This window comes from Triturus cristatus, chromosome 10 (assembly GCF_964204655.1).
Source record: "Triturus cristatus chromosome 10, aTriCri1.1, whole genome shotgun sequence".
Taxonomy (NCBI): Eukaryota; Metazoa; Chordata; class Amphibia; order Caudata; family Salamandridae; genus Triturus; species Triturus cristatus.
In genome coordinates, this window is record NC_140593.1 from 881,720,469 (window position 1) to 881,745,109 (window position 24,641).

Below are 24,641 nucleotides of genomic sequence, written 5' to 3' on the forward strand. Positions count from 1 at the left end.
TCCTCTGGGACTTGTTTGACTTGTGAGGTAGCTAAGGAATCCCCATTGTCCCTGCTTGCTTATAAACTATAAAATGATCCCACTGTTTCAAGTCATAGCAGGATTTGATCTGAGGTGTCATTCTGGTGTGGATAACACTCCGATCTACCTTCATGTTTCATCTGGTCAGCTCTATGGACGGCCTTGCTGAACGCCTTGATGGTTTGAAAAATGGATGCACAGCAGCTGATTACATCTGGATGCTGCCAAGAGTATAGGTCATGTAGTCTGGACTACTCCCAAAGTTGAACTTAAAGTTCAGTCATTCCCGATCTGAGAAAATGAGTGTCTTGTGCTTCATTCTGGATTGTTCATGCTGCTGCAGGTGGCGACTGTCATTAGAAGCTACCTCTGAGGAATGACTCTTTTGAGGACTATGATCACTTTGGTAGTTCAGAAGGAAGGCGGTTTTAGGGCACACAGCAGTAAATGCTTGACTAGATGACTGCAATTCGTTGTGTGCAGGGAATCTCTACCTTGCATCATTTGAAGGTAGTTCAGAATGCAGCTGTCCAGTTGTCACGGGCCTTAGGAGATGTGGCCATGTGTCTGCTGCTCAGAGAGCACTTCGTCAGTTCCTAGTGATGGACCACTTTATCTGAGATTGTCTACCTGACTTTTAGAAGCCCCTCGATCAGGGCCAGAAGTTTCTTCAGCGTTGGATCTCCTGTTAAATTCAAGAGAGAAAAAACGTATGCTCCTCTAACCTAGGCGTGCTCGGTAAGCGCAGCTCAAAATATTCTCCGAATGGGAACAAAAACCTGAAGGCCTCGCTGGAATAATCGTCACCTCATTCTTCTTTTAAATTGGTCCCTTTTCTCAAGCTGTTGAGAGCGTGACTGCTCCAGGTTACCTACCTGAATATTTAAGGTTACAGTGTCGGTTAAAGTCTCTTTTGTCACTGTGCACATATTACCTTTCCTTTATTCCATATATTGTCTTTCCTGCCTCTTTATCCCCCAGTTCCTGAGCCAGGCTCTCCCTATCAGTCAATCCAATCAACCAATCTCCCTGTCCCTATGTTAGTCTCCACGTCCCAGCATCCCTGTTGACCAGTGATTGTGGCAATGCCAGCAAAGGTATAGGAGTTCATGTATGCACCGGTGTGGCTCTGCGTATAGCTGAGGATGATCAGTTCAGAAGCGCACAGCATTGAAGCCTGAGTGGTCACCGGTGTTGGTGCAGGCAACCCTGCTCTAGATGTGAGCCGAACCCGGGAACGGCGTAGGAGTCACGGGTAGGTTATGAAGAGCATGCATCCCTCTTATTGAACAACTAACAGATTGGATTCACCACTTATTGGAGCAGCCCCCAGAAGTAAGAGACGACAGAGATCTACATTGGCGTGATGTGCTTGTGGTGGTCTGTAGGGGTTTGATTTTCACCTGGGGAGACATCTGGTAATCAATGCATGGGGAGGGGTGTCTGCCACTAAATGGGAATAAAATGGGGACTGAGGCCCTGCACCCAGAAATAGAAGAAAGAGTCAAACTGCCAGAGAATGCCAAGATCTGCCTCCCACCGAAGACCCTGTTCTCTCCCATTGTACATTCAGCAGCTCACAATGTGGAAGGTCGATGGGACCTGCTTGCTGGTCCAAGGAGGAGAGTGATAGGAGAGGGACTGAGGATGAAACAGTAAAGAGAGAAGAGGAGGGGAGGCCGAGAAAATGTTGAGGGGCGAGGATGGGGTCACACATCGGAGCTGGCCAAGGGAAGGGGGAGGCGGCTGTGAGAGATGTTAAGTAGGGGGTGTTTGTATGGGGTAGCTACGTGTGCATCTGTGCAGGATCTTTCTGGTACTGCAGGGGTAGTGTGGTCCTGTAGTTGTGTGAAGCTGTGTGTGGTTGCTGATTTCTGGAGCTCGGATGCATGAAAGGTCTGTGTTCTGAATGTGTACATGGTCAGATGGCATAGGTGAGGCAATTGCTACCTGTAGTAAGCTGGCCCTGGGTTCAGACCTCGGTCCTTCCAGGGTCAAAGGGCAGTGGGTGCTTTGGTTTGCCTTTATATCGGTTTCCCCTTTGCTTGTGCGCCCAGTTGAGGGGGTCTTGGGAAGGGCCTAGAAGTGTGCTGGGATTGTAATTGGCCTCCATTACAACAATAATGCGGGCGCTCTGGTTGGTAAGAATGAGTCAGTTGGGAGAACAGCAGCGTTCCCCAGTGAAAGTATTTGATGTCACCTTCTCTCTGAAGTTACTGACAAACACAACGAAGGACAGCAACGAAATTGGGGAAGAAATCGTCTTCTGTAGCAAAATGGCATTTCAAAAAGTACTAAACCCTTTTGCGACCCAGTGTGATTGACTGTGAACACCCGGAACGTCCCCTTCGAGGAGCAGCCGACCACCATCTCTGCCTCCCCATTCCCACATGCAAAACGGTTTGTTTATTTTTAGACGGTGTGAGCTACTTGAAGAAACCAGCTCTGATTTAAATAAAGCTTGTCATCTCTTTTTTTGTTTTAAAACATGAACTAGTGAGAGAATTATTATTTGCTTAGATTTGTGCCTGCATCTTGCAGTTATTGTGCCTGCGTACTTGTCCCTTACAATTATTTGTCCGTTTATCAGGCCCTACAGTCTTCTTTTATTGTGAGATTAACTATGCCCTCATGAAACATTTATTATGCCAGAATGCCTGACCCTCTGGAGCAGTATTGTGCTATTAGTCAGTGCATCATCACATAGTCAGTTATTGTGACAGTAATTCAGCCCTGCTAAGTAGAAACCGACTGCCCTGCTTTGTACTTTTTCCTGCTTTTTTCCCTTCAGATTCTCTGTCCATATGTATTTCAGATAGTGCGCGTTCAGTGTTCCGAAGGAACCTCCCTATGATCAACCGCGTCATTTTCAAACATCTACATATATTTAAAAGTATTTAGACATTTAAAGAAATAACCATCATCTGAATATACAGTGATTCCGTTTGTGTTGCTGTTTATTTCATGCGTTGTTGTATTTCGCCCTCTAGTGGAAGAGAAGGTGAAAGACCAGCTGGAAGCGGCGAAACCAGAGCCAGTTATTGAGGAAGTGGTAAGTGCACTTGCGGTATGTGAAAGCAAGCGTGTCGACATTTCAAATGACACAATGAGAAGAATGTTAACTTTGTTATTAGACACAGTGGAAGTCTTGGCCAGTCCCAATAGCGAAATATAGTGGAAGAGAGTTTCGCTCCTGCCGTGCTGGGGTCTCACTTGTTGAAATGAGGCCTCTTTCATAACCCATCTCTGTGGCGCTTAAGACTTCAAGGCATTCTTACAATATAGAATTTTGGTTTTCTTGTTTTTTGTTAAAATAGCTTCTTCGGCACCACAACTTCAAATAGCGGTGGGTTTTGCGCCAGCCTGTTTTTTAGCATCTCTGTGAATGTCTGTAGACGCGTAAGGATCCCTTTGAACATGCATTTTACCAGTTTCACAGATCGGCAACAGTCATGTCAGCTCTTTCACCACGAGTGAGAAAGAGTTCATTTGTAGACCGTGCCCGGGTCGGAGGGGCGTGTTATATCGCAAGGCGATATTTGGAGGAAGTGGGCGCTCCTATTATGAAGAGTGGTTCCGGGGTGTAGGGAGAAAACCCCCGGGGACGTGCGCCCACTTGGTTCTGCTTACACTGCGTGAGCGCTGCAATAAATGCGTGTGTGCGGCCGGCGTGTGAAACTGAAACAGCAATACAGCATCAAAAAACTCATCACTACCAGAGGGCAAACCGCCCTGGCAGGCACCCAAAACTCATCACTGTCAGAAGGCAACCGCCGCGGCAGCCATCAAAAGCTCATCACCGTCAGAAGACATTTGACAGACGAAAAAAAGACTCTGCGACAAAACTTACTGACACTTCTGCAAACCAAATTGACCGCAACCCACGGCCTATCACAGCGCTGACCTTGTGATCCAACCTCAACTGTGACAAAGCATCACACATCAATAAGACAACCTAAACAGCGACTAAAAAACTCAAAATGAATGTGGAGTAATGAGGCTACCGCCTCGGTATCCAAAAACTCACCACTGTCAGAAGGCATCTGACAGACGAAAACAAGACACAGACCGCGTCAGAGCCGCCAGCGCGCCAACATGAACCACATCACTCCTGTGTCCCGTCTATTATCTATGCGGCCTACGCAGCACGCACCGGCCGCGCTAAGTCATTAGCGCCTCCCCGCTGCATCGCACTCAGTAACTGCCCGAAGCGTGTCTAAATACACAACATTGGCGATGAGGGTGTCTCGACGCCTGTGGCACCGTGGTAGCGGCCGCGCACGTGACATTTCGTGCTCGTGCTGCCTCATCTGCACATGGTCTGACTGGGGCTCCTGATTGAGGCTGCTGCTCCTCCTGGAGGTGTCTGGGACGGCTGGAAGTGGCAAAGAATACCCGCAGTGGGGTGCCTGGACAGCTGGTGAACCGGTGCCCCTGGTGGGCCCTACATATACCTGTGAGTGGGGAGTTTGTCGTGGGTCAGAGTCTTTTCGCAGGCCGTTACTCATCTCCTTCTAGCGCAGAGTGTGCACCATGGCCCACATCCCGGCAGTGGAGAATTTCGTTGTGGAACGGGCTCCCTGAGCGCAGGCCCAAAGATGGAAGGAGTGGGTGGAGCTAATCCTCGTGTTCTTTGAAGCAACGAAGGTAGACAACGCCCAAAAGCACGCCATGCTGCTGCATTTAGGAGGGAAAGATATACAGAAGATAGCGAAGACAGTAGCTGAGGCAGCGACAAAGACCCATCTCACACTAATTGCGGCCCTCAATGCACATTTTGAACCAATGGCAAACAGGGATTATGAACGTTTCATATTCCGGCTGGCGAGGCAGAAGCCCGATGAGTCCCTAGACATTTTCCACGCACGTCTGAAAGAACTGGCAGGAACATGTGACTTTCAGGATGAGACTGAAGACATTTTGAGCCAGATTATACAGGGATGTGCGTCAGCGAAGCTAAGGGAAAGAATACTGGAAGGATCGGGGAAGTCACTGGTGGACATACGTTGGGTATTACCAAAGGATTATCAAAAGCAAGGGCGGCACACATGGAGGCGGCTCGTCAGACTCCCATCAAGACAGAGCCAGTCAATGCTGTTGCCATTACTAGTACAGGATCGGTGGCTCGCACAAGAAGCCCCACCACCACTGAGTCCATGGCTCGCACAAGGAGTGTCAGGGTCAAGTCGTGTGGGTACTGTGGAGGACCATCCCACCGTCGGATTGTCCGTCAAGAAGGAAGAAATATACTGCATGCGGAAAGTTTAACCACTTCATGAAGGTATACCGATCCAGCAGACGACGTGCAGGAAGGTCCCAAGTCAACATGATTCCCGAGGCTAGGGAACAGGGCACTGACATGGACGATGATGCCCAAGAAGAACACGTCGTGCACTCAGTCTTCACGGTGGGGTCTGCAGCTGACCCACAGACGCGCCTCACACGTTGCCAAATCCTGGTGGCGGGGCACCCAGAAACAGCAATAATTGACATGGGTGCCACCATCAACATAATGGTCCTGGGAAGCGGACCAGTGATTGCTGTTGTCCACGGCGTTGACGCCGGCCAAGGTGAAGGTGTTTGCGTATGGCTAGACCAAGCCACTACTACTAAGAGGAATGTTTAAAACCAAGTTAACGTATGACCAGCACGAAGTGGACGCTCCAGTGTACGTGACTGAAGAAGGACATGGCATTCTGTTGGGCTGCAAGTCAGCAGAGGCTTTAGGGATCGTCACATTTGCGTTTGGCATCCATCAAGAGGGCGTGAGCCAGATACTGGATGAGTTTCCGCAAGTGTTCAAAGGAATCGGATGCCTGCGCTACAAACAAATACACCTGCACATTGACCCCTTGATACAACCAGTGGCTCTTCGGCACAGGAGGGTCACTTTTCGTCTAAGACCACTTGTCGAAAAGGAGCTGCGCAAGCTTGAAGAAGCTGGCAGTAGCATCAAAGAGGCCCCAGCTCCAACGAACATCACGGAAATGCACCGTTTTCTGGGGATGGTAAATTACTGTGGTAGGTTCATCAAGGATCTCTCCTCACTCACCATCTCTCTGAGAGAACTTACCAAAACATCTGTTCCCTGGTCGTGGGGTCCAGAGCAGGAAGCCGCTTTTCAAGCCACCAAAGACGCACTCTCCAGTAACACAATGCTGCGATATTTTGATCCCCACCAGTACACGCAAGTTGCTGTCGATGCGGGCCCCAAAGGGCTTAAGGCAGTGCTTCTCCAGAGATCCAAGGAGGAAGACGAGTGGGCTCCCGTAGCCTTTGCAAGCCGATCGCTGACAGCTACAGAGCAAAGATACTCTCAGATTGAGAAGGAGGCCAATGCCGTATACTGGGGGTGCAGGCATTTCTATTTGTATGTCTACAGAAAACCTTTTCTCATCACCACTGACCACAAGCCGCTGATCCTGCTGTTCATGGGAACGGCGTTGAAACCTCCTCCTCGCATCAAAAAGTGGATGCTGCAGTTACAGGAGTATAACTTGGATTGAGTACCAGCCTGGAACAAGTATCCCCACAGACTACCTCTTGCGCCATCCTAGACAAGCCACAATCAGCAAAATGGAAGAGGCAGAGAAGACCATCACAGACAGATCGCTCTGGTTACCCCTCTCACTGAGTGACCTATGCCAAGCAACGGCCCAGTACGAATGCCTGCAGAAGGTGGTAGAGGCGGTGAGGAACAACCAGTGGCACCACCTCCCGAGGCCAAGGAGTCACCTTCGCTCAGGAAGCTCGAAGGGTCCTGGACAGCTTGTATCTTGTGAGGCATGAACTGAGCGTCGACCCCCATGGAAGTCTCCTCAGGGGACACAGGTTAGTCATCCTTTCCATCCTGGTGGACCAGGTAGTGGGACTTGCACATGCCGGTCATCAGAGCATGGTAAAGACGAAGAGTCGGTTGAGAATCAAGGTGTGCTTTCCCCTGATGGATGACAAAGTATACGCCACGATATGGTCCTGTCAATGGTGCCATGCCACAGGCGATCCAAATCCTCCGGCGCCCATCATGACCGAACGACGACCTGAGGGCCCATGTCTGATTGCCAGCATGGACTTTGGAAGCCTCCCTGATGGGAGACACTCGATGGTAATCATTGACGACTATTCGAAGTAATCTAAAGTTGAAATCCTTTAATCTCTGGGTGCTGGTGAAGTTATTACGAAGCTGGAGAAAGTGCTGGCTACCCATGGTTTACTCCAGGAACTCAAGACTGACAATGGGCCACCTTTTCAGGGACAAGAGTTTCCGTTATATCTGTCATCTCAAGGGATCCGTCACCGGAAGATCACTCCCAAATGGCCCCAGGCTAATGGGGAAGCTGAATTCTTTATGAGAACTCTGAACAAAGTAATCCGAATTGCGGTCGCCAATGGGGAGTCAGTTGAACAATCAATCTATTCATTTCTCAGAGACTACCGCCAGACTCCGCATGCCACTACGGGGAGGGCCCCCGGACACCTAGCAATGGGGAGAATTGTGCGAGACTCAATTCCACATCACCCTCAGTGGAACCCGGAAAGAGTGGATGAATCTGAAGTCCAACAGAAACGGCAAAGAGCTAATGCCCACGTCGGTGCTCGCCGCAGAGGGAGGCACTCTCACTTACAAGTAGGAGACCTGGTGTTAGTCCAAGACCGGCACCCTGGCAGCAAGTTCAGACTCAGGTCTGAGAAAGACCCATGGAGCATCACTCATATCTGTGGGACCCAAGTAACTGCTAGGAAAGGCTTGGAGCTGATCACCCGCAATGTGTCTGCATTCAGGAGGTTTCATGGAACCCCGGAGTTTGGCGTGAACCCGTCACACGACGAAGGAGGAGAATCAGACTGGGGCAATGGTTCTGAAGTGGGAGGCTCTCATGACAGGTCGGAGACCGTGAGCCCAAACCCTACCAGGCTGGACTGAGCCCTGCAGTCCCTGATCCATGTGTCAGTGTCAGAGGAGGTGGCGGTCGATATGGTTTGCGGGGCAATCCAGAACCTTCCCGTAGACTTCCACTGTTAAAGGGACCGATCCAAGGTTTGGGGTCGTTGGTACCAGGTTGATGTGCATCCCAACGTGGGTTGTGGTTAAAGGAACAGTTTGATGTTTTTGTTTATCTGTTTTTGGGAGGAATGTTATATCGCGAGGCGATATTTGGAGGAAGTGGGCGCTCCTGTTGTGAAGAGTGGTTCCGGGGTGCAGGGAGAAATCCCCCAGAGACGTGCGCCCACTTGGTTCTGCTTACGCTGCGCGAGCACGTCAATAAATGCGCGTGCGCAGCCGGCATCAGAGCCGCCAGCACGCCAACACGACTAACAACACTCCTGTGTCCCGTCTATTATTTATGCGGCCTACGCAGCGCGCACCAGCCCCGCAAAGTCATTTGCGCCACCCCGTTGCATCGCACTCAATAATTGCCTGAAACGTGTCTAAATACACAACAGGGCGCACCACCTGTTGGGGGCGGCAGGGAGTGGCTCAGCAGGTCGGGGAAGGACTGAAGTGGGTATATTCGGACCACGCTCGCGGAGTGGGAGTGTTAAGAAAGGGGTCTGTTTAGGAGGCATTCAGAGCAGGTTAACATAGCTGCCAAGGTTTCAGATTGCTATGTGTGACATTTTTATAATTTCAGTATAATTATGAGTGACATTTCAACAACTATGATTGACACTTTCTCGCGAGGAAAATCAAGCAATAAAGATGAGGGAAACTTATAAATATCAGAACCGACACCCATTTGAGCAACGAGAAACTCTAAGATGATGTTAGAATTGCCAGAAAGCACCAGAAATTGGGCACACATAGCTAGGGGTCACAAGCCGACCACAGAATGTAATTTATTTCAAAAAGACACATTGAGCAATTTAATAAAAATCAATTCACTGATTAAAGCACGGCGCCACCTGCTATTATTAACCAGACGCTGAGAGTAAGTTGCATGGCTAGTCTAAGCAATTTACATTACAATAGAATGAGGCATGATTGGGGGAGGGGTCAGGGTAAGCCTCAGGAGAAGAGGCTGACTGAGGAACACATATACTAGCTCTGTAGGCTGTATTATTTCAAAAAGGCACTTTCTGAGACACTGACTAGCAGTAATAATCCTAAAGCTGAGCAGGGGTCCTATGTGTTGCCCGTGGTATGACCTAAGACTACTTGAACCAGTGCGTGTCATGCAGCAGGCTGTAAGACTGGTCTAAAAAAAACGCATATGGCACAGAATTGTTTGCTTTAAGACATTCCAACTATTTAGCAGAAACATGTCCGGCGCCACTAGCCTGGGCCAGTAACCCGCGCTACTGGCTGGAATGGCATCATATCGTTAGAGCACTCACAGGGAGCTCCTATCCTGAACCAGCTGCAGTGTCTATTGCTTTGCTAGAGAGCATACTTGTGTCCTCCAACTGCTTGCTTCTGCCCACTGAATACCACGCCCTCTGAGCTGTCCTTGCTGCAGCTGCCTAGGACCCACGCGTGTTGCGGGGCTCTTTGTGAACTTGCCTTTCCACCTTGCACCAGCCCCTGGCTAGACTCATAGACTTGCCCTGGTCGCACTGTAGTGTGGCTCTTCACCTCTCCCACGTGAGCACCAAAATTAAATATGCCTGCTATGATCCCCCAGGCAGATCCTCTTTTGCACCTGGCTGTATACCAGGATGTGAATGCTGCCGGTGTCTGTACTGGGGAGCCGCGCTCCGACTGTTGCTGGCCTCCTTGTTCGGCCTTATGGGAGCCATAATGAATGCACCGCTTGCTGCAGCAGTACTACAATAAATACTTTGCGCTCTCTCCTAAAATCAAATTAATTTGATTGTGTTATGGCTGACTACTAGTTTCTGGTTTACTTACATTGTTTGGTTTATTTACATTGTTCGTTCTGGCCTTCTTCTGCCCACAGCCTGAGGCAGTACAACTCTGCAACAGTTACGGCCTCTTGTCGGCTGGCGGGCGGCGTGACCATTTAGTTCTTGGCAGGGCCCCACAGCGCAAGCATCCCGGTTGGGCAGGACTAGTCTGAGTGAAGTGGGAATAGCAGTGTGCTGCAGGCTGAGCACCATGATTCCCCGGCTGCCCGCAAACCAGTGAGTGAGACTGAGCAGCCATGCCAGTTCGCAGCAATGTGAGTCCTCAAAACATTTAAAGCTCCCCACTCCACCTCTCTGGGAGCTGGATGTGACGTCACGCCCTCATGCAGCGCTACAGCAAGTCTGACACTGTGCCACTCAATGAAACTGGGACAGGCTATGACATTTCTCAGGCTGTCTAGTGACTCAGAGCCCGGCTGAGTGCCCCGCGGGAATCAAAAAAGATACATTGTAGCAGCACTGGCTGCCACTCTGTGAGGCTGACCCTGAGCTGCTAGGAGGACGCCCAAGCCTACGTGTGCAGCCTGCACAACCACTGATGCAGCCTGCCGCCATACACTGTAGCGCACTTTCTATGACAGCTCTGAGACTATGCATTATGCGTGACAATGCATTTCAGTGCGGTGATGTGGAGCACCACACTGAAATCCGTTAGTCCAACGCCTGATGTGTGGTACTTGGCAGGACTGGGCTAAGGAAGGGGGGATGTTGTATTGTAGAATTTGTAGAGCGCTTTCCTAAGCCTCACTAGTTTCTGAGCAGGTTAGTGAGACATTCCTCGGTTTGCTGCGCGCGGTTAGTAGAGTGTGTGCTCAATAGTGCGGCCTGGATTCGGTTTATTAAGATGGTGTGCGTCAGCCATGGGTATGTGCTCTAGATTTGGTGAACTTGTGGAGACGCTTAAGGGTCTCATGAAGCAGAAAGATTTGGGAGACTTGGTTTTCTTTCCATATGTACTGCCCTTGCTCCGCATCACTATATCTGATGCTATCCTTACAACTGTGTTTGGTGAGATAGGAAGTTATTGAAGTCTAGCCTGTGTGACCATGGGAATCATAAGGGCCCTTGGGGTCACCCATGGACAAAGAAGCATTGACCCATTAGAAACAGGAGACCTCATTCATGGGTGGTCTGAGAGGGGCAAAATGGGAGCAGAGATGCCGTGACCCAGTATAAATGCCTTTGTATGTGGTTCACCCAGGAGCACAGTTATTACCACGATAAATCAAGAGGCGGAATTCATAGAGTAGTGGAGACAGACGTACAATGCGTCCCTCACACCACAGTAGTAGTTCTCGGAGCCCCAGAAGCATATGGTGTTCACCTAGTTGCTCAAAAACAACAAAGTCCGTGTAATTTAAACAGGGCCTCTTTGGATCAAAAGAGCATGGGTCTACAGACTCAAAACAATCATGTATGTTGTTGAGAGGGAGATGAACCTACAAAGATTGTATAGGTTTTGTGTAAAGCCCCCGCTCGCCAACCTGGTTAGAGACATGCTTCATCATCGGGCTCCACTGGGTATGGCCGAATGCCATCCCAGTGTGCTACAACGCCAGGTTACTGCGGAGCGGGGTTCGTGTGAGGTGACAGTGAATTTAAAAACTTCCAATTGAGTCAAAAAGTAAATTTATTAGTATTGCTAATTGGAAATATTAAAAAAGAGAGAGTGAGGGTCAAAAAATAGAAGACCGGATTCACTCTGTGGCGGTCAACATGTTTCTGCCTAATGTATATTTAACAGGCATTCGTCAGGACCAGAGTGGGAGTGCAGAGTCCCGGCGGTATGAGCGCGCTAAGGTTCACCCTACCGTGGACTACTGTGTGAAAAATATATACAGTGAAAAAATCCGCCAGGAATTATAGTGGAGGAGAGGAACGAGTTTATTCTGGAGGTTAACAGACACACAAACAAAAAAAAAAAAATGAAAGAATTGTAAATGTTGATGGTCAACTCGTAATCAGATGCTGTAGATTCAGCCAAACGACAAGCTTGGTGCTCAATTGAAGGAGTGCCAGTAACATATACCTCAGGTGCAAAAATTGTGAAAACGGTGCACCTAAAAGTACTCGGATACAGGTGTCAGGTAAGCAGGTTGGAGCTTATCCTGAATAACGTGTCTAATAACCTATATCGGGACACACGTGAAAGTTGTACTATGTGTCAAACACTAGAATCGCATATGGGCGGGGGCGCGACAAAGCGTGCCCCTGTGTAAGTCATAGACATTGACTTATACTGCCAGAAGAATAAAACACCCAATCTTACTCAGAGGCATATCCATTTGAAGCCTCAGGGATCCCGGGAGGGGGGTGGGAGCAATATGGCACACTCAACAGGAAGAAAAGAGGGGGAGAAATGGAGATAAAGACCAAGAGCGTAATATCTCTTCAAGCGCTTACTGTGCGAAACGGGAGGAAAAAGGAAGTTACTCACGCCCTCGCTGCTCTGCACCCGTTAGGAACCTAAGGAGCCTCTCGCACCCGGGTCCAGGATGTCAGGGTCCGTGGCGAGGGGCTCGTATAAGTAGTAGTGAGGAAGTCTTGTGATGCGAATACGATGCAGGGGAAAGAGAGAGACACGAGGATTGGTCCAACTCTGCCCCTCCTCTGGTGTGATTGGTAGAACTGACGGCTTGAGAGCCAATCGTGTGATGAGAGTGTTTTTTAGAAAGAACTTTATTCAGCGTGGGAACTAAGTTCAGCTCAAAGTATGAAAGAGTTAAGGGATAACTCACAGGCAGGCCAGTATAAAAAAAACAAGATACGGGAACGAAGGAATCAAGCACTCACCAAAAGGGGGTGGTGATGGACGGAGCATCAGAACCAATCAAACACTCACACCCAGTCAGCCATCACCACCCCCTTTTGTACCGCTTTGTTCGCCATAAGTTGGCAGGGTATGCTCAGACGTGAGTCCCTTGCTCACTTTGCCACTGGATTCAAGCAAGCCTGGCTGAAGACGGCTGAAATGCCAGAAACCGGTCCTAGGAAGCTTGTTTCCGGTCCAGGGAAGGCATGGCTTGGCAGTTCGGGCTGGACTGTTCCCATGAGGCACAGGGTCAGACTGATTTGCATATGGCCGTGTCTGAACTGGGGTGGCAGAGTGGGCTAAAGAACGGTGATGGATCAAACCCAGATCTGTTGACTGGGTGTGAGTGTTTGATTGGTTCTGATGCTCCGTCCATCACCACCCCCTTTTGTACCGCTTTGTTCGCCATAAGTTGGCAGGGTATGCTCAGACGTGAGTCCCTTAGTCACTTTGCCACTGGATTCAAGCAAGCCTGGCTGACGACGGCTGAAATGCCAGAAACCGGTCCTAGGAAGCTTGTTTCCGGTCCAGGGAAGGCATGGCTTGGCAGTTCGGGCTGGACTGTTCCCATGAGGCACAGGGTCAGACTGATTTGCATATGGCCATGTCTGAACTGGGGTGGCAGAGTGGGCCAAAGAACGGTGATGGATCAAACCCAGATCTGCTGACTGGGTGTGAGTGTTTAATTGGTTCTGATGCTCCGTCCATCACCACCCCCTTTTGTACCACTAGTTAAAGTGGACACCTTGCACCAGTACAATTCGACTCTTATGGTAGATAGGTTTAAGACAACCTTTTAAGAAAGCTATCCTAGTGGTAGCTGTGGAGAGCAGCCTTCAGGCTAAGTCTTTAGAGGAATATAAAGCAGCTTATTTTACCTTATAATCTCTTGAATTATTAAATGAAAGGACACCACACAGGTATATATATATATATATATATATATATATATATATATATATATATATATATATATATATATATATAATGTATTTATTACTAACAACTCTCTGCTAATCTCTTTATGAGATTAGAAGTCAGGAACATATGCACAAATCAACATTTCACAACAAGTTAAGCACAAATATGGCTGGGGCCCTAGGGGCGTACCAGACCATATACTAAAAAAGAGACTTGGGAATAACGACTTGCGAGGGGACTAGTCCTTCAGAAGCGCTGGGGCCTCACTAAACCACCCAAGGAAGGTAAGAAAAGGACCCACGGGAGACGCATGCAGTGTGAGAACACAGCTGCAAATCCCTATTGACTTCAATGGAGCAAGTCGTGATTGGAAATTTAGAGTTTAAGGATACTTCGGGAGAGTCTACAAGCAAGTCACTTACAGGGTAAGTAGTTCTAGAGCCAACACCCACAGGAGCACCGAAGTGCTGGAGTTACCTCACCCAGGGAAGCCGGGTGCATAGGTGTCTTTTGGTGTCTGGTCACGGCGTCGTTTTCAATGGGAGACAAAGAAGACTTGCTGCTTGTGAAGACAGGAGAAGTGTCCGGTGAAATCCAAGGCTGGATTCAGAAGAAGGAAGACCTGAAAGCAGAGGGGATAGTGTTCAAAGTCACTTGGCAGTGACCCGGGGCAAAGAAGATGGATGCCCACAGTCGTCTGGTGATTTCAGGTGATCCACGGGTGTCTTGGCTCTTCAGCCACGAGGTCCAGGAGGCGTCGACGACGACCAGGAGCTGGATTCGGCGTGTCCCACGAAGTCTGCAGCTTACTGCGGTGTCAGTGACCAGATTGGAGTCAACAAGCCTTGGTAACAGCAAGCCACGTGGAAAGGATAAAAAGTCAGCAGTGCAGACCAGCAAGATCTCAGGGACTCACCCAACGAGGGTAAGTCAGGGCAGGCCTGGAGCAACCAGGGGAGCCCTTTGGAACTGTAGAAAAGTCTTCAGGGGACCCACAAGCCAACCGGCAAGGGATCGCGAAGACGCCTCGGGAGGATTCACTCAACAGGGGCCCACGGTCACTCGGGACGAGGTAGGCCTCTGATCTTCGGAGGGAATGCTGCTGGAGGCTTGGACCACACGTGGCCCAATGCACAAGTCCATAGAACGTCGTGAAGGGGTTGCACTCGAAAATAGTGCACGGTACCCAGGTATTGCGGTTCCTCGTCACTCATGGGGTCCACTTGCCTCAGTGTCGCTGGGGACTCATGGTGGCCTTGGAGAAGTCAGGAAATCCCCTTCCTGGGCTGCAGGGACTTCGGGCTCCGGCGGGAGCGGGAATGTTTGCGACCGTTGATTGCAAGATTTGGTGCCTGCCAAGCAGGGAAGTCACTCCTTGACTCCAAGGGAGATTCTTCCGTCTTCCAGAGGCAGTGGAACATCGAAGGTCCAGGATTCTTCTTCAGAGCGTCGTCCAGGGATATCTAGTTTGCAATGGCAAGGGTTCCCTAACTTATACTGAAAGGAAGGGAGGGACTAGCTCTATGACCCCACCTATGGGAGGGTCAGGAGAGTGGGTGGCTACACCCACTTCCGTTTGTCCAGTTTCACGCCAGAGCAGGGGCAGGTAGCCCCTGAGCCGGTTTGAACTGGTGTATGCACAGAGGAGCCTACTGCTCCCCCAGTGCAGGACTTCAAAGCACTCCAGGAGTGCACCCACCCAGCCCCAATACACTAAACCCTGTCTGGGAGGTGGTCACACCTCCCTGTGACAAGATGCCTATTGTTGGGCCTCCTCCACTGCGAGTTTCGGTCAGCAGCAGGAGGGCAGCCCAGTGTCTGTGACTGGTGGCATCCATTTTGCGATGCCAGGGTTCTTCAGGATTCTACCGCGTTTCCACAGTAGGTACATGTCTATCCCTCTAGAAGGGTGGGATCATACTCCCACACCAGTTACTGGTGTGGGGGTATGATTCCAAAGCGTTTGACACCAAACACGGCATGTTTTGATGCAGCCATTCCAAAGTTAGCATTTACCGCGAGGTTATAATGCACTTAAGAGTATATGGTTTGACTGCATTCACAAACAGCCCCAGAGAATGGACTCTGAGAGCTGCAGAGGGCTCCTGCTCAGGCAGAGGCACCCCCTCACATGGCAATCAAGCACCCTGCCCTCAGGATTGATAGGGCCTGCCTTAGGGGTGACTGATAGGTTTTTATGTGTGTGCAGGGAGAGAGATAGTGAACCTATATCTCAGTGAGGAGTGCTAACACTACCTCACCCAGGCTGCAGTAGCAGGCCTGTGGTGTCAGATTTAGTCTGCTTCCCAGGGGTGGCATAATACATGCTTCAACCCCTGGTAGGCCTGTGAAGTACCTATGCCCTTGGTACCTAACGTACCATATACTAGGGGCTCACAAGGGACCACAGTATCCAATCACTAGTGCACCTAATATGCACTCCATGTTGTTTAGAGAGGACAGAGAGGCTGGGGCCCTGATTAGCAGGGTCCCAGCCAGACTATAGCCAGAAACCAGTGTTAACTTAAGAAAAAAAGTGGGGGCAACATAAGAGGCAGATCCTACTCTCCTACAACCCTGGAAAGGGAGAGGGATGTTTTGAGCATCCAATGAAAAGAAACATAAGTCACTCTGAGTAGGCCCTGTATTAGCTGTGGGACTTCCTGTGTAGACTTTCACCGTGGGACATCGTGAGCAAGCCCTGGAATCAGGAAGGAGTATTTTGAACCGCTTTAGAAAGGGAGAGAAGGCATTCTTAATAAGCCAAGACGGCGAAGGGATGTTTCTGGGCTGAAAACAAAACAAATTCGCGGAGATGTCGTTTGCTGCAGTTACTCCATAGTCCAATGTTGCCATCTAAAATGCTCATGCCAAACTGTGTGCAAAAATATTTACTCGTGCATCTAAATTATAAAACGTGTAACACACGGCTGCAAGTGCCAACAGATTACCAACGTTTCACCTACTTCCATAAACTTTATACGGGTTATGTGACTACAGTGTCCCACGCCCGATAAACAAACACCAACAGGCATTATTCACCGTCCACCAATGGAAACCCTTGCAGGATATTAAAAAAAAATCTGCACCTGTGTTGCATATCCCACATCTTCATGCAGATCTAACCTCCACATGGTAAAGGTACTGATGATATAACAATTTGTCCCGGAATAGATTCATAAAATAAAACCATATGCTTATATACTTGCACTGACATGAAACATTCACATATTTGTCTGATCAATACACATATGTGAATGTTTCTTGTCAGTGCAAGTACATAAGTATTTCAGGTTGTATAAATTAGACACTTTTATAATTGAAACAGATTTCAATTGACCTATTTTTATAAAAATCATATACGGATTGGTTTCCAATATGGATTCTGAACTAACTGTGAAAAACAAGCTTTGGCATTCTGAGCAAGCTCTGGAACAGGGTTTGGGGTCTTCGGATTTAGACCCGGAGAAACACTCACTATGCAGTACTAAATTTACCCTGGCAGTATCGTCTGTGAGAAGCAGGCACACACTGGCATTTTAATAGGTATTAAAAACACATTTTCAGTTCCAAGTTTTTGATGCCCCTGTCTGTGGATTTATTACCAACGAGTCAATAAGAAATCAAATAGCGCATTTCCATGTAGAATTGCAACCAATAAAATACTTTAGTGTGTTGGAAACTGCTGTTAAAAACTGTGTGTAACTTTTTAAAAATCACTATTCTAATGGGCACCTTAGCCTTTCATCCTTGCAATGACCATAACATCAGCACCTCAGTTAGATGCTCTAAGGGAAAGTGTTATTTAAGTACCATGAAGCACAGCGGGTTGTGTAGACTATTAGATTATGCAAACGTTAGGTACATTTTATATTATGATATTCTGGGAGCCAACCCCGGATGTTGTGGCCTTCAGTTTATATTTTCAGACTGCTATTCGTTTTTTTGTTATTGATAAAAACCTGTTTATTGAAGAAATAACTGCAGCGATGACCGCCCTCACCCCCCTCATTTCTGCCGCACCCTCCCCCCCCCCCCCCCCCCTCGCTAAACATGGCTGGCTCTATGTGAAGGCGGCCTTGAGGCTGTTACTGTGCTCAGGATCAGACTAGAATTATGTTTTTCCCTCGCTAATAACTTTGTGTAAAGTTTCTCCCAAGGCCTGAGCTGATAGTAACGTGAGAATCTGTACACCTTCTTCTTTCCAGGACTTGGCCAACCTCGCGCCACGGAAGCCAGACTGGTGAGTTCGGTCCTTTTATGTCACGTGTTTGCAATCATTTGTTGAAGTTTGAGAACATACGTTGCCGAGCTGGATGGACATTTTCAGACAACCGCAGAACTGATCAGCAGCCCTGAATCTCGTACCGTGAAAATAAAAAAAAACATAATTAAAGCCCTAGTAAAAACAAAAAAGGAAGACTTGCCGACATTTGTAGTGTGTATAACGTGTGAAACTTCTGCTGAAGGTTTGTTTCAATGTACGTTTTTGAAACCCCAAATGGGTCCCACAAACAAATCAAGTGCTCGTGGGGTGTGCTTGCACCCACTTCCTGCATCTACAGGACACCTTGTTATTATGGAAGGGGGCTGCAGATGGTTGGTTATTCCGGACTCCCCTTCTATAATATGGTTTGCCCTTGTGCACAATTTGCACTGGCATGATCAGGAGGGGGCAGTTGGCTAATTGCATGTGGGTGTGGCTCCTTGCAAAAGAGAGGATCTTTCTATTGTGCCCATTCCATTTTACAGATGCAGGCGCAGTGGTAAAGTAGCAGAAGAAACACGACCCAAAGGTTTGTTAAGAGAAATGAAAAGCTTTGTGACAGGAGTCTAACAGCAGCTGCCTGTGCTTCGTAACCACTTTATGTACAGGTGTAGAAGACGAGGGACCTTATTTAGAGCTTGGCATATATGGAACATCTGCTAACAATCTGCAGATATCCCGTCCATCCTAATTCGAGTGTGTAGCACCTCTGTACACTCCAAAGAGGCCTAATGGGACTTTTTGGTGGATGCTCCACATCTGCAAAAGTCAAAACAAGGCTCAAAGTCTTTGTGTGGCTGAAACCTAAAAAAACACTAAGAGAGATGGCCCATTCATTCAGGTTTCAAGCTCAGACACTGAGACCGTCCGAAAGGAAATGAGAAATAGAACTGACCCAAGTCCTGGCATGTATGAATGACTGATCTGCGAGCTGGTTTGTAAAGTATTGAGGAGTACAGAAAAGGCATGGGTAGAATGCTTGAATTAATCTCAACCACTGATATGTAGGGCTGCATCCCAGTTCATTGTTTGTTTGCCCATTATACGACATCTGATGAAGCCTTCCCATATGCAAATCAGTCTTGGACCTGCTCCAATAGGAATGGTCTAGTCCAAACTGCCAGGCTAAGCCACCTCTGACCCAAAACAAAAGCATCCCTAGCCTATGTTTCAGCCTGTTTGGGCTGATCAGTAGGGTGTAGCTTGGTTCCAGTGGCACAGTGAACACGAGACCCACATCTGGGCATACCTGTCGCTCTGAGGAATACAAAAAAGCGATGAGTGTTTCAAATAAACTCTACCACTGGTAGTTACTCGGCTGCATCCCAGTCTGTGTTTTTTATTTTTTTTGTCCGTTATGCCACCTTAGACAGGACCTAGCCATATGAAAATCGCTATTGGTCCTATTCTACAGCCCAGCCCCCCGTTACTGGCTCTATCTGCAAGGAAGTGACTTCTAGAGGCAATTTAAGACCTTGTTACTCCCAAAACAGACTTTAAAGTGATTCACAGCTGTTCTACGAAGCCTTTTTTTGTCATAACTGTGCATCAGGTAAACCAATAAATAGATTGCAGGCAGCAATCCCAATGTGCAGGAGAAGTGGCACTGTTGATGTTTTTGTTGATGGAACTTTCTTGCCTTTGTGTGTGCTTTTGTAAAACTATAATCACGGACTTCTGTTCCAGGGATCTGAAGCGAGATGTGGCTAAGAAACTAGAAAAACTAGAGAAGAGAACACAAAGGGCCATTGCAGAATTAATTAGTAAGTATCTAAGATAGTGCAAACAACTGTCACACAAAGCAGTTGCCCAAGCTGTCGAATCAGACCATAGGGGCTAGAATGTCCTTTTTTGATTACCATGATCGCTTGGCTTTGACAGGGACGAACATGCGCCCTTATACGATAGTTCATTCGTATCGAGGAGGCATGTTTTCGTATCGAGGAGGCATGTTTCCAAAGTCTATGTAGTGAAGGCATTCAGTTGGCTCACTGAAGAGTCTGAGTTATGTCTAAGGAGGCTTTATTGTTTTGGTGTTGTTCTAGAATGGTATCAGGGGCGTAACACAAGCCCTTGCAGCCCCTACAGTGCAGGGGCCCCCTTCAGATGGCCCTAATTTGGTCTAAAGCTTATAGATATCTGTGTGATATGGAAGTGTGAGGGGCCCTACATCCCATTCTGGAGGGTGGGCCCCACATTTTACATTACGAGACTGAATGGTATTCCTCATTTATTACTGATACACGCCCATCTATTTTTCGGTGTAAGACCCGTCTCATTCTGAAAGCGAAGTAATACTCTTGGGGCCAGTAACCGCTCCTTCTGGATTACAAGATGGAATATTTCACTCTGAGACTTCGGCTGCTATAGAAACACTGATTTCTGCATGTTATTTCCCGAATCACATAGTGTGGAGTATTATCGACCATTACCCTCAGGCTCCCCCTGGAGTTACTGATACCCCCAATATTGGTAACTCTTGGGAATGGGGAGGACATACCAGGCAGAAATCCACCCAACTCAAAATGGACACCCGAGTCTGCCCCATCCCTCCCGCCCGCTATGTAATTCTTCCAATCATTGCTCTGAATCTTAACCGCCTTGAGTGAAACTGAGCTTTCACTTGATTTGGTTTTCCAAGGTGTTTCTTCCCTTCTTCGGGCAATACTTTCCATTGTACATCAGAGTTCATCGATAATTGAAATTTCTGTAATAGTGTTGAAAGTCCGCCCGAGTCCATAAGAAAAATTACCAGTGCTCTTTTTGTATGCATCTGATTCGCCTGCCATGAGAGTGGTTGTGTTGTGGCCACTGAGCATCACCAGTCTGTCAAGAATCATCCCAATGTCCCCATACACTAACCATGCCTCTGCGAAACAGGAATCCGAAAAGGGGGGAGGTGGGATTTCACTATACAACCTTTCCGGTCATGCACCTGTCTTCATCCTAGTTTCAGAACCTGTTTATGTCCTTAACATTTTCACCCACCCAAAAATGCAAGCATGGAAGGACACACGCACAAAGACACTGGTCCCAGCCTGGAAATCAGGAAGCCCTAATTATCTATGCAATATGATGCTAAAAACACAACCCAAATTGAGTCCCAACAAGCTATAGACAAAGCTCACCAACTCAGCAGATTGACAGCAGGATGTAAAGTCTTCTTACCCTAATGTGTCTGTGTTTCCCCCACAGGAGAAAGACTCAAAGGGCAGGAGGACGACTTGGCATTAGCAGTTGAGTCCGCGAAGCAGGACGATGGGGATTCTGATTAAAGGGGTGAAAAGGCGTAAATAGATAGTCCTTGTTGGATCTGTCACATGATTGGAAAGCGCTCCACCAGCCAATTTCTATCTGCTGTCTGCCATGCCTTGGATGCAGCGAATCGTGGTGTCCTTACTACAAATAACCTTTTCTAAAGTGGACCACATAGCCTAATCTCTTCATGCCTCTGTTTTCAAAATACCTTTTAGTTACAATAGATTGTTCCTTCAAAGAGTACACATTGTTTGTTACTTTAGAATTCTAGACATTTGCAAAGTTGAAGAGATGCAGCGATTTCATACTATACCCAATGCCTCTGTGTTTAAAATACTGGTTGTGCTCTGGAAATACAACGCAAAGTAACACTGGAGTTCATGAAGCTGTTACCCCAGCACATCGTGGTGCTGCAAGAGAGGAATTCTGAAATAGCACCCTGTAGTGGATGGGGAGGAAGAAATCCAACAGACTGGCATGTTGAGGAGGTTAGTGGGTCTGAAGATACAGTAACATCTGTCTGACTCTGCCCTAGACTTGTTCGTCTTGTAAGAGACATCGCCCTGTGGTGGACCCCTCTTGATTTCTCTTTGTCCGTTCCTCCTCTCTTTGTGTGGCATTCAATAAGTTCCCTCAGTTTGAGCTCTCCCACCCCCTTGGTAGTTTGATACCTGGGAGTTCTTTGCCACTGCATTATGTGGTCGGTGATCATTGTGATAGCGAAGATTCCTGATGTACGTCTTTTGTACAGTTGAAGTCCTGTATTTTGACATTTATTTCTGATTCTTTTCTTTTTTGTTTTTAAATAAAATGTTCATTTATGACTATATTGTTGGATTCCTGAATGCTTGACTGTCAAGTGATGCCTGCTTTGTTGTCCATTGTTTTTGATTTAGGCCACGAGGCCTGATATAGAGTTGTTCTTCATTCCAGAGAGGAGAGTGGGGTTCAGTGTTACTATCCATAAAGGTTACTGCTGTTTGCACTGGCAGCCCCACTGCACAAAAATAAAATATTAATGCATCATTATTATCATTTTAGTTTTCCTATTATAGTCAGTGGCTCTCTGGGCGGGGCGGTGCTGGCCAGAGCAGAGGGAGGAGTGGTATGCACTCCCTAAGTGTGCATGACTGCTTGGCCGGCCCTGTTGGGCCAGCTAAACAGTCATGCACACTGTGCATGTTCCGACCAGGCTGTAATGCACAGCCTGGTGAGGAACATGCCCAGCCTTCCATTCCCTGTCTGAGCGCCGATCCACTGCGCTCAGACCAATCACAACGCTGCCCTGCAGCGTTGTGATTGGCTCAGGGGAGCTTTGAAGTCCAGGGTGCTTCCTGCTGCACCTGCTGCCAGACCGGAGACAGGGAGAAGAGGACGGAGGAGATGCAGCGTCCGGCCATTTTCAGGTCAGTGTTTTTTTTTTCCGCCTCCCTGCCTCACCACCCGGGTCCGGTAACTGCCGCTACTGCTATTAAGATGTATTATTTAAAACTGAGAATAGGCTTTCTGTTTACAAGAACCCCTTTATCCACATAAATTCTGGTTTGTGTTATACTGACCCGCCAACTTTATGAAGAGTCTTGGAATGATTGCTCCCTCGAAAAAGCACACTCTGACCCAAGATATTCCAGTGAGACTGGACTCTCACTGACTACATTGATGAACCTGCAGTTGCGTCCCTCACCACTTATGCCTTCTAATCGGCTGTTCCAGACAACACAGTGAAGTCCTTAGGGTCAGCATAGTGAATGCCTTTCATCCAGTAATGCATTGGTCAGACTTTGCCTTCAGCCTGTCGACTGCATCCCCACGCCAAGTCTATCATGTCCCTTTCTATTGTCCAAATGGAGCGATTCAGACAATCTTCACCAGAATAGAGACCCTCACCACCCTTTCCACTATCAACAGTGCAGAAAGGGTGACACAAGTCCTTGTTCTGCCTGCCATGCAGTACGCTTTCCCTTGGCGGAAGCACTGTAGGCAGACTCACCCCTCCCTAAACCTTATTTCCCATTGGTCCTCAGTCTATGCGCTCCATCTTAGGACACTATCTGCTGATCAATATCTGCCCTGCTTACAAAGAGGGCAACGCTATACTCCTGTCCTGGTTCTTGATGATAGCACTCACACAACATGAATGAGAAGACCTAACCGACAAGCCTGAGGATCCACAATAATCGTCCCTTTTAGAAAAACCCATGTCCATTCTCCGTCTCAGTGCTGCAAACAATTGCAAATGACGCAAGTCCACCTGCAGTTTAATTTCACTGGTATCCAATACATCTTTGATATATTTCATATCTGCCCTTAAAAATTCCTCAGACTGTATCCAGAAAGTAAGTGATTCTTTTATTCTTTCTTTTTTGAATTTTTATCTTAGTATAAAAGTACTTTATTTGGCCATAGGCCATTAAAGTAACACAATAAAACAGTTTCAAACACAATACATTGATTTCATAAAACAATACAGCAAATAACATATATTATTACATAAGAATGTTCCAAAATCGGCCTTACTGAACAGAAGACAATCCACAAGCGCAAACTATAGATAAAAACCTACGTGGTCTACCGTGCCTAATGGTAAGGTTCATCCCTATCATAATGTAAGAAGTAGCTTAAGCTAAATGCAGTCTCAGACCAAGTAAACAATTGACAATGAAAAGGAGTACACCAATAAGTTAATTAGTAGACATATTAACAGGCGGGGATCAAATTCATGGACCATTTGGCTAAAATATAACTACATGAACATAACAAATTGGCAGATTGCAACAATGGCTTCCTCACTGAAGCAGTAGTGCATGTGCAAGCCATGCACTGTCGCAGACCGCTACCGTATTAGATAAAGTGCAATGCGCTATTACTTAGGCAAAAGTCCTGATCCCACCCACTACTGAAATAACTAAAATGCAGAACTCAAATGTTAAAGTGGGAGACTAAGTTGCTTCCTATTCGCAGCCACTGCCAATAGGAAACTGCTTATACAAAAAAACTGTCAGTCTACTTGTGTTGGAGGTCAAGATACGGAAAGCGAGTTGAAAGTGACGAAACCACACACTCTGACAGTAGGGTTTCAGCCATTTTGACCGTACTACGGAATACAGTGGACAACAAAATAAGATATGTTCTATGGTCTCTATTCCGCCCGGACAAATGGAACATGCTCATTGTGACGCGCCTCAAGGCTCGTCTTTTTCCATCTATGAGTTAGCTGTTCGTCACTAGAAAGCGGACCCTAAATTTGATAAAAGCGTCAATCTCCCACTGCGGACTGAGCTCTTCAAGATAGGGTTCAAACTGAGGAGTGAATTTTATGGACGGAAACCTCCCAGTAGGGCTGTCGCTGACAGCTTTCCGAATTTTTAATGTTTATAATCAACAGTACATTGCAAATCCAATTTCAAATGTTCATGCTCATTTTCATATTAGGAGGGTGGTAATCATTGTCTCGAACAGATGCACACTCATTAACCTCGCTATCATAACATGGCA

General features: G+C 47.6%; 1 protein-coding gene across 1 annotated transcript in view; it reads left to right on the top strand.

Annotated features, from left to right (window-relative positions):
* The window catches only part of CCDC12 (coiled-coil domain containing 12), a 384,158-nt gene extending 362,183 nt beyond the window's left edge, over positions 1–21,975 (top strand). The window contains exons 4-7 of the mRNA XM_085628558.1: positions 3,012–3,073; positions 17,830–17,864; positions 19,575–19,651; positions 21,084–21,975. Of these exons, the coding sequence (XP_085484684.1) occupies positions 3,012–3,073; positions 17,830–17,864; positions 19,575–19,651; positions 21,084–21,163 (254 nt within the window). The 3' untranslated portion in view covers positions 21,164–21,975. The remainder of the gene's footprint in view (positions 1–3,011; positions 3,074–17,829; positions 17,865–19,574; positions 19,652–21,083) is intronic.
* Positions 21,976–24,641: the final 2,666 nt, after the last annotated feature.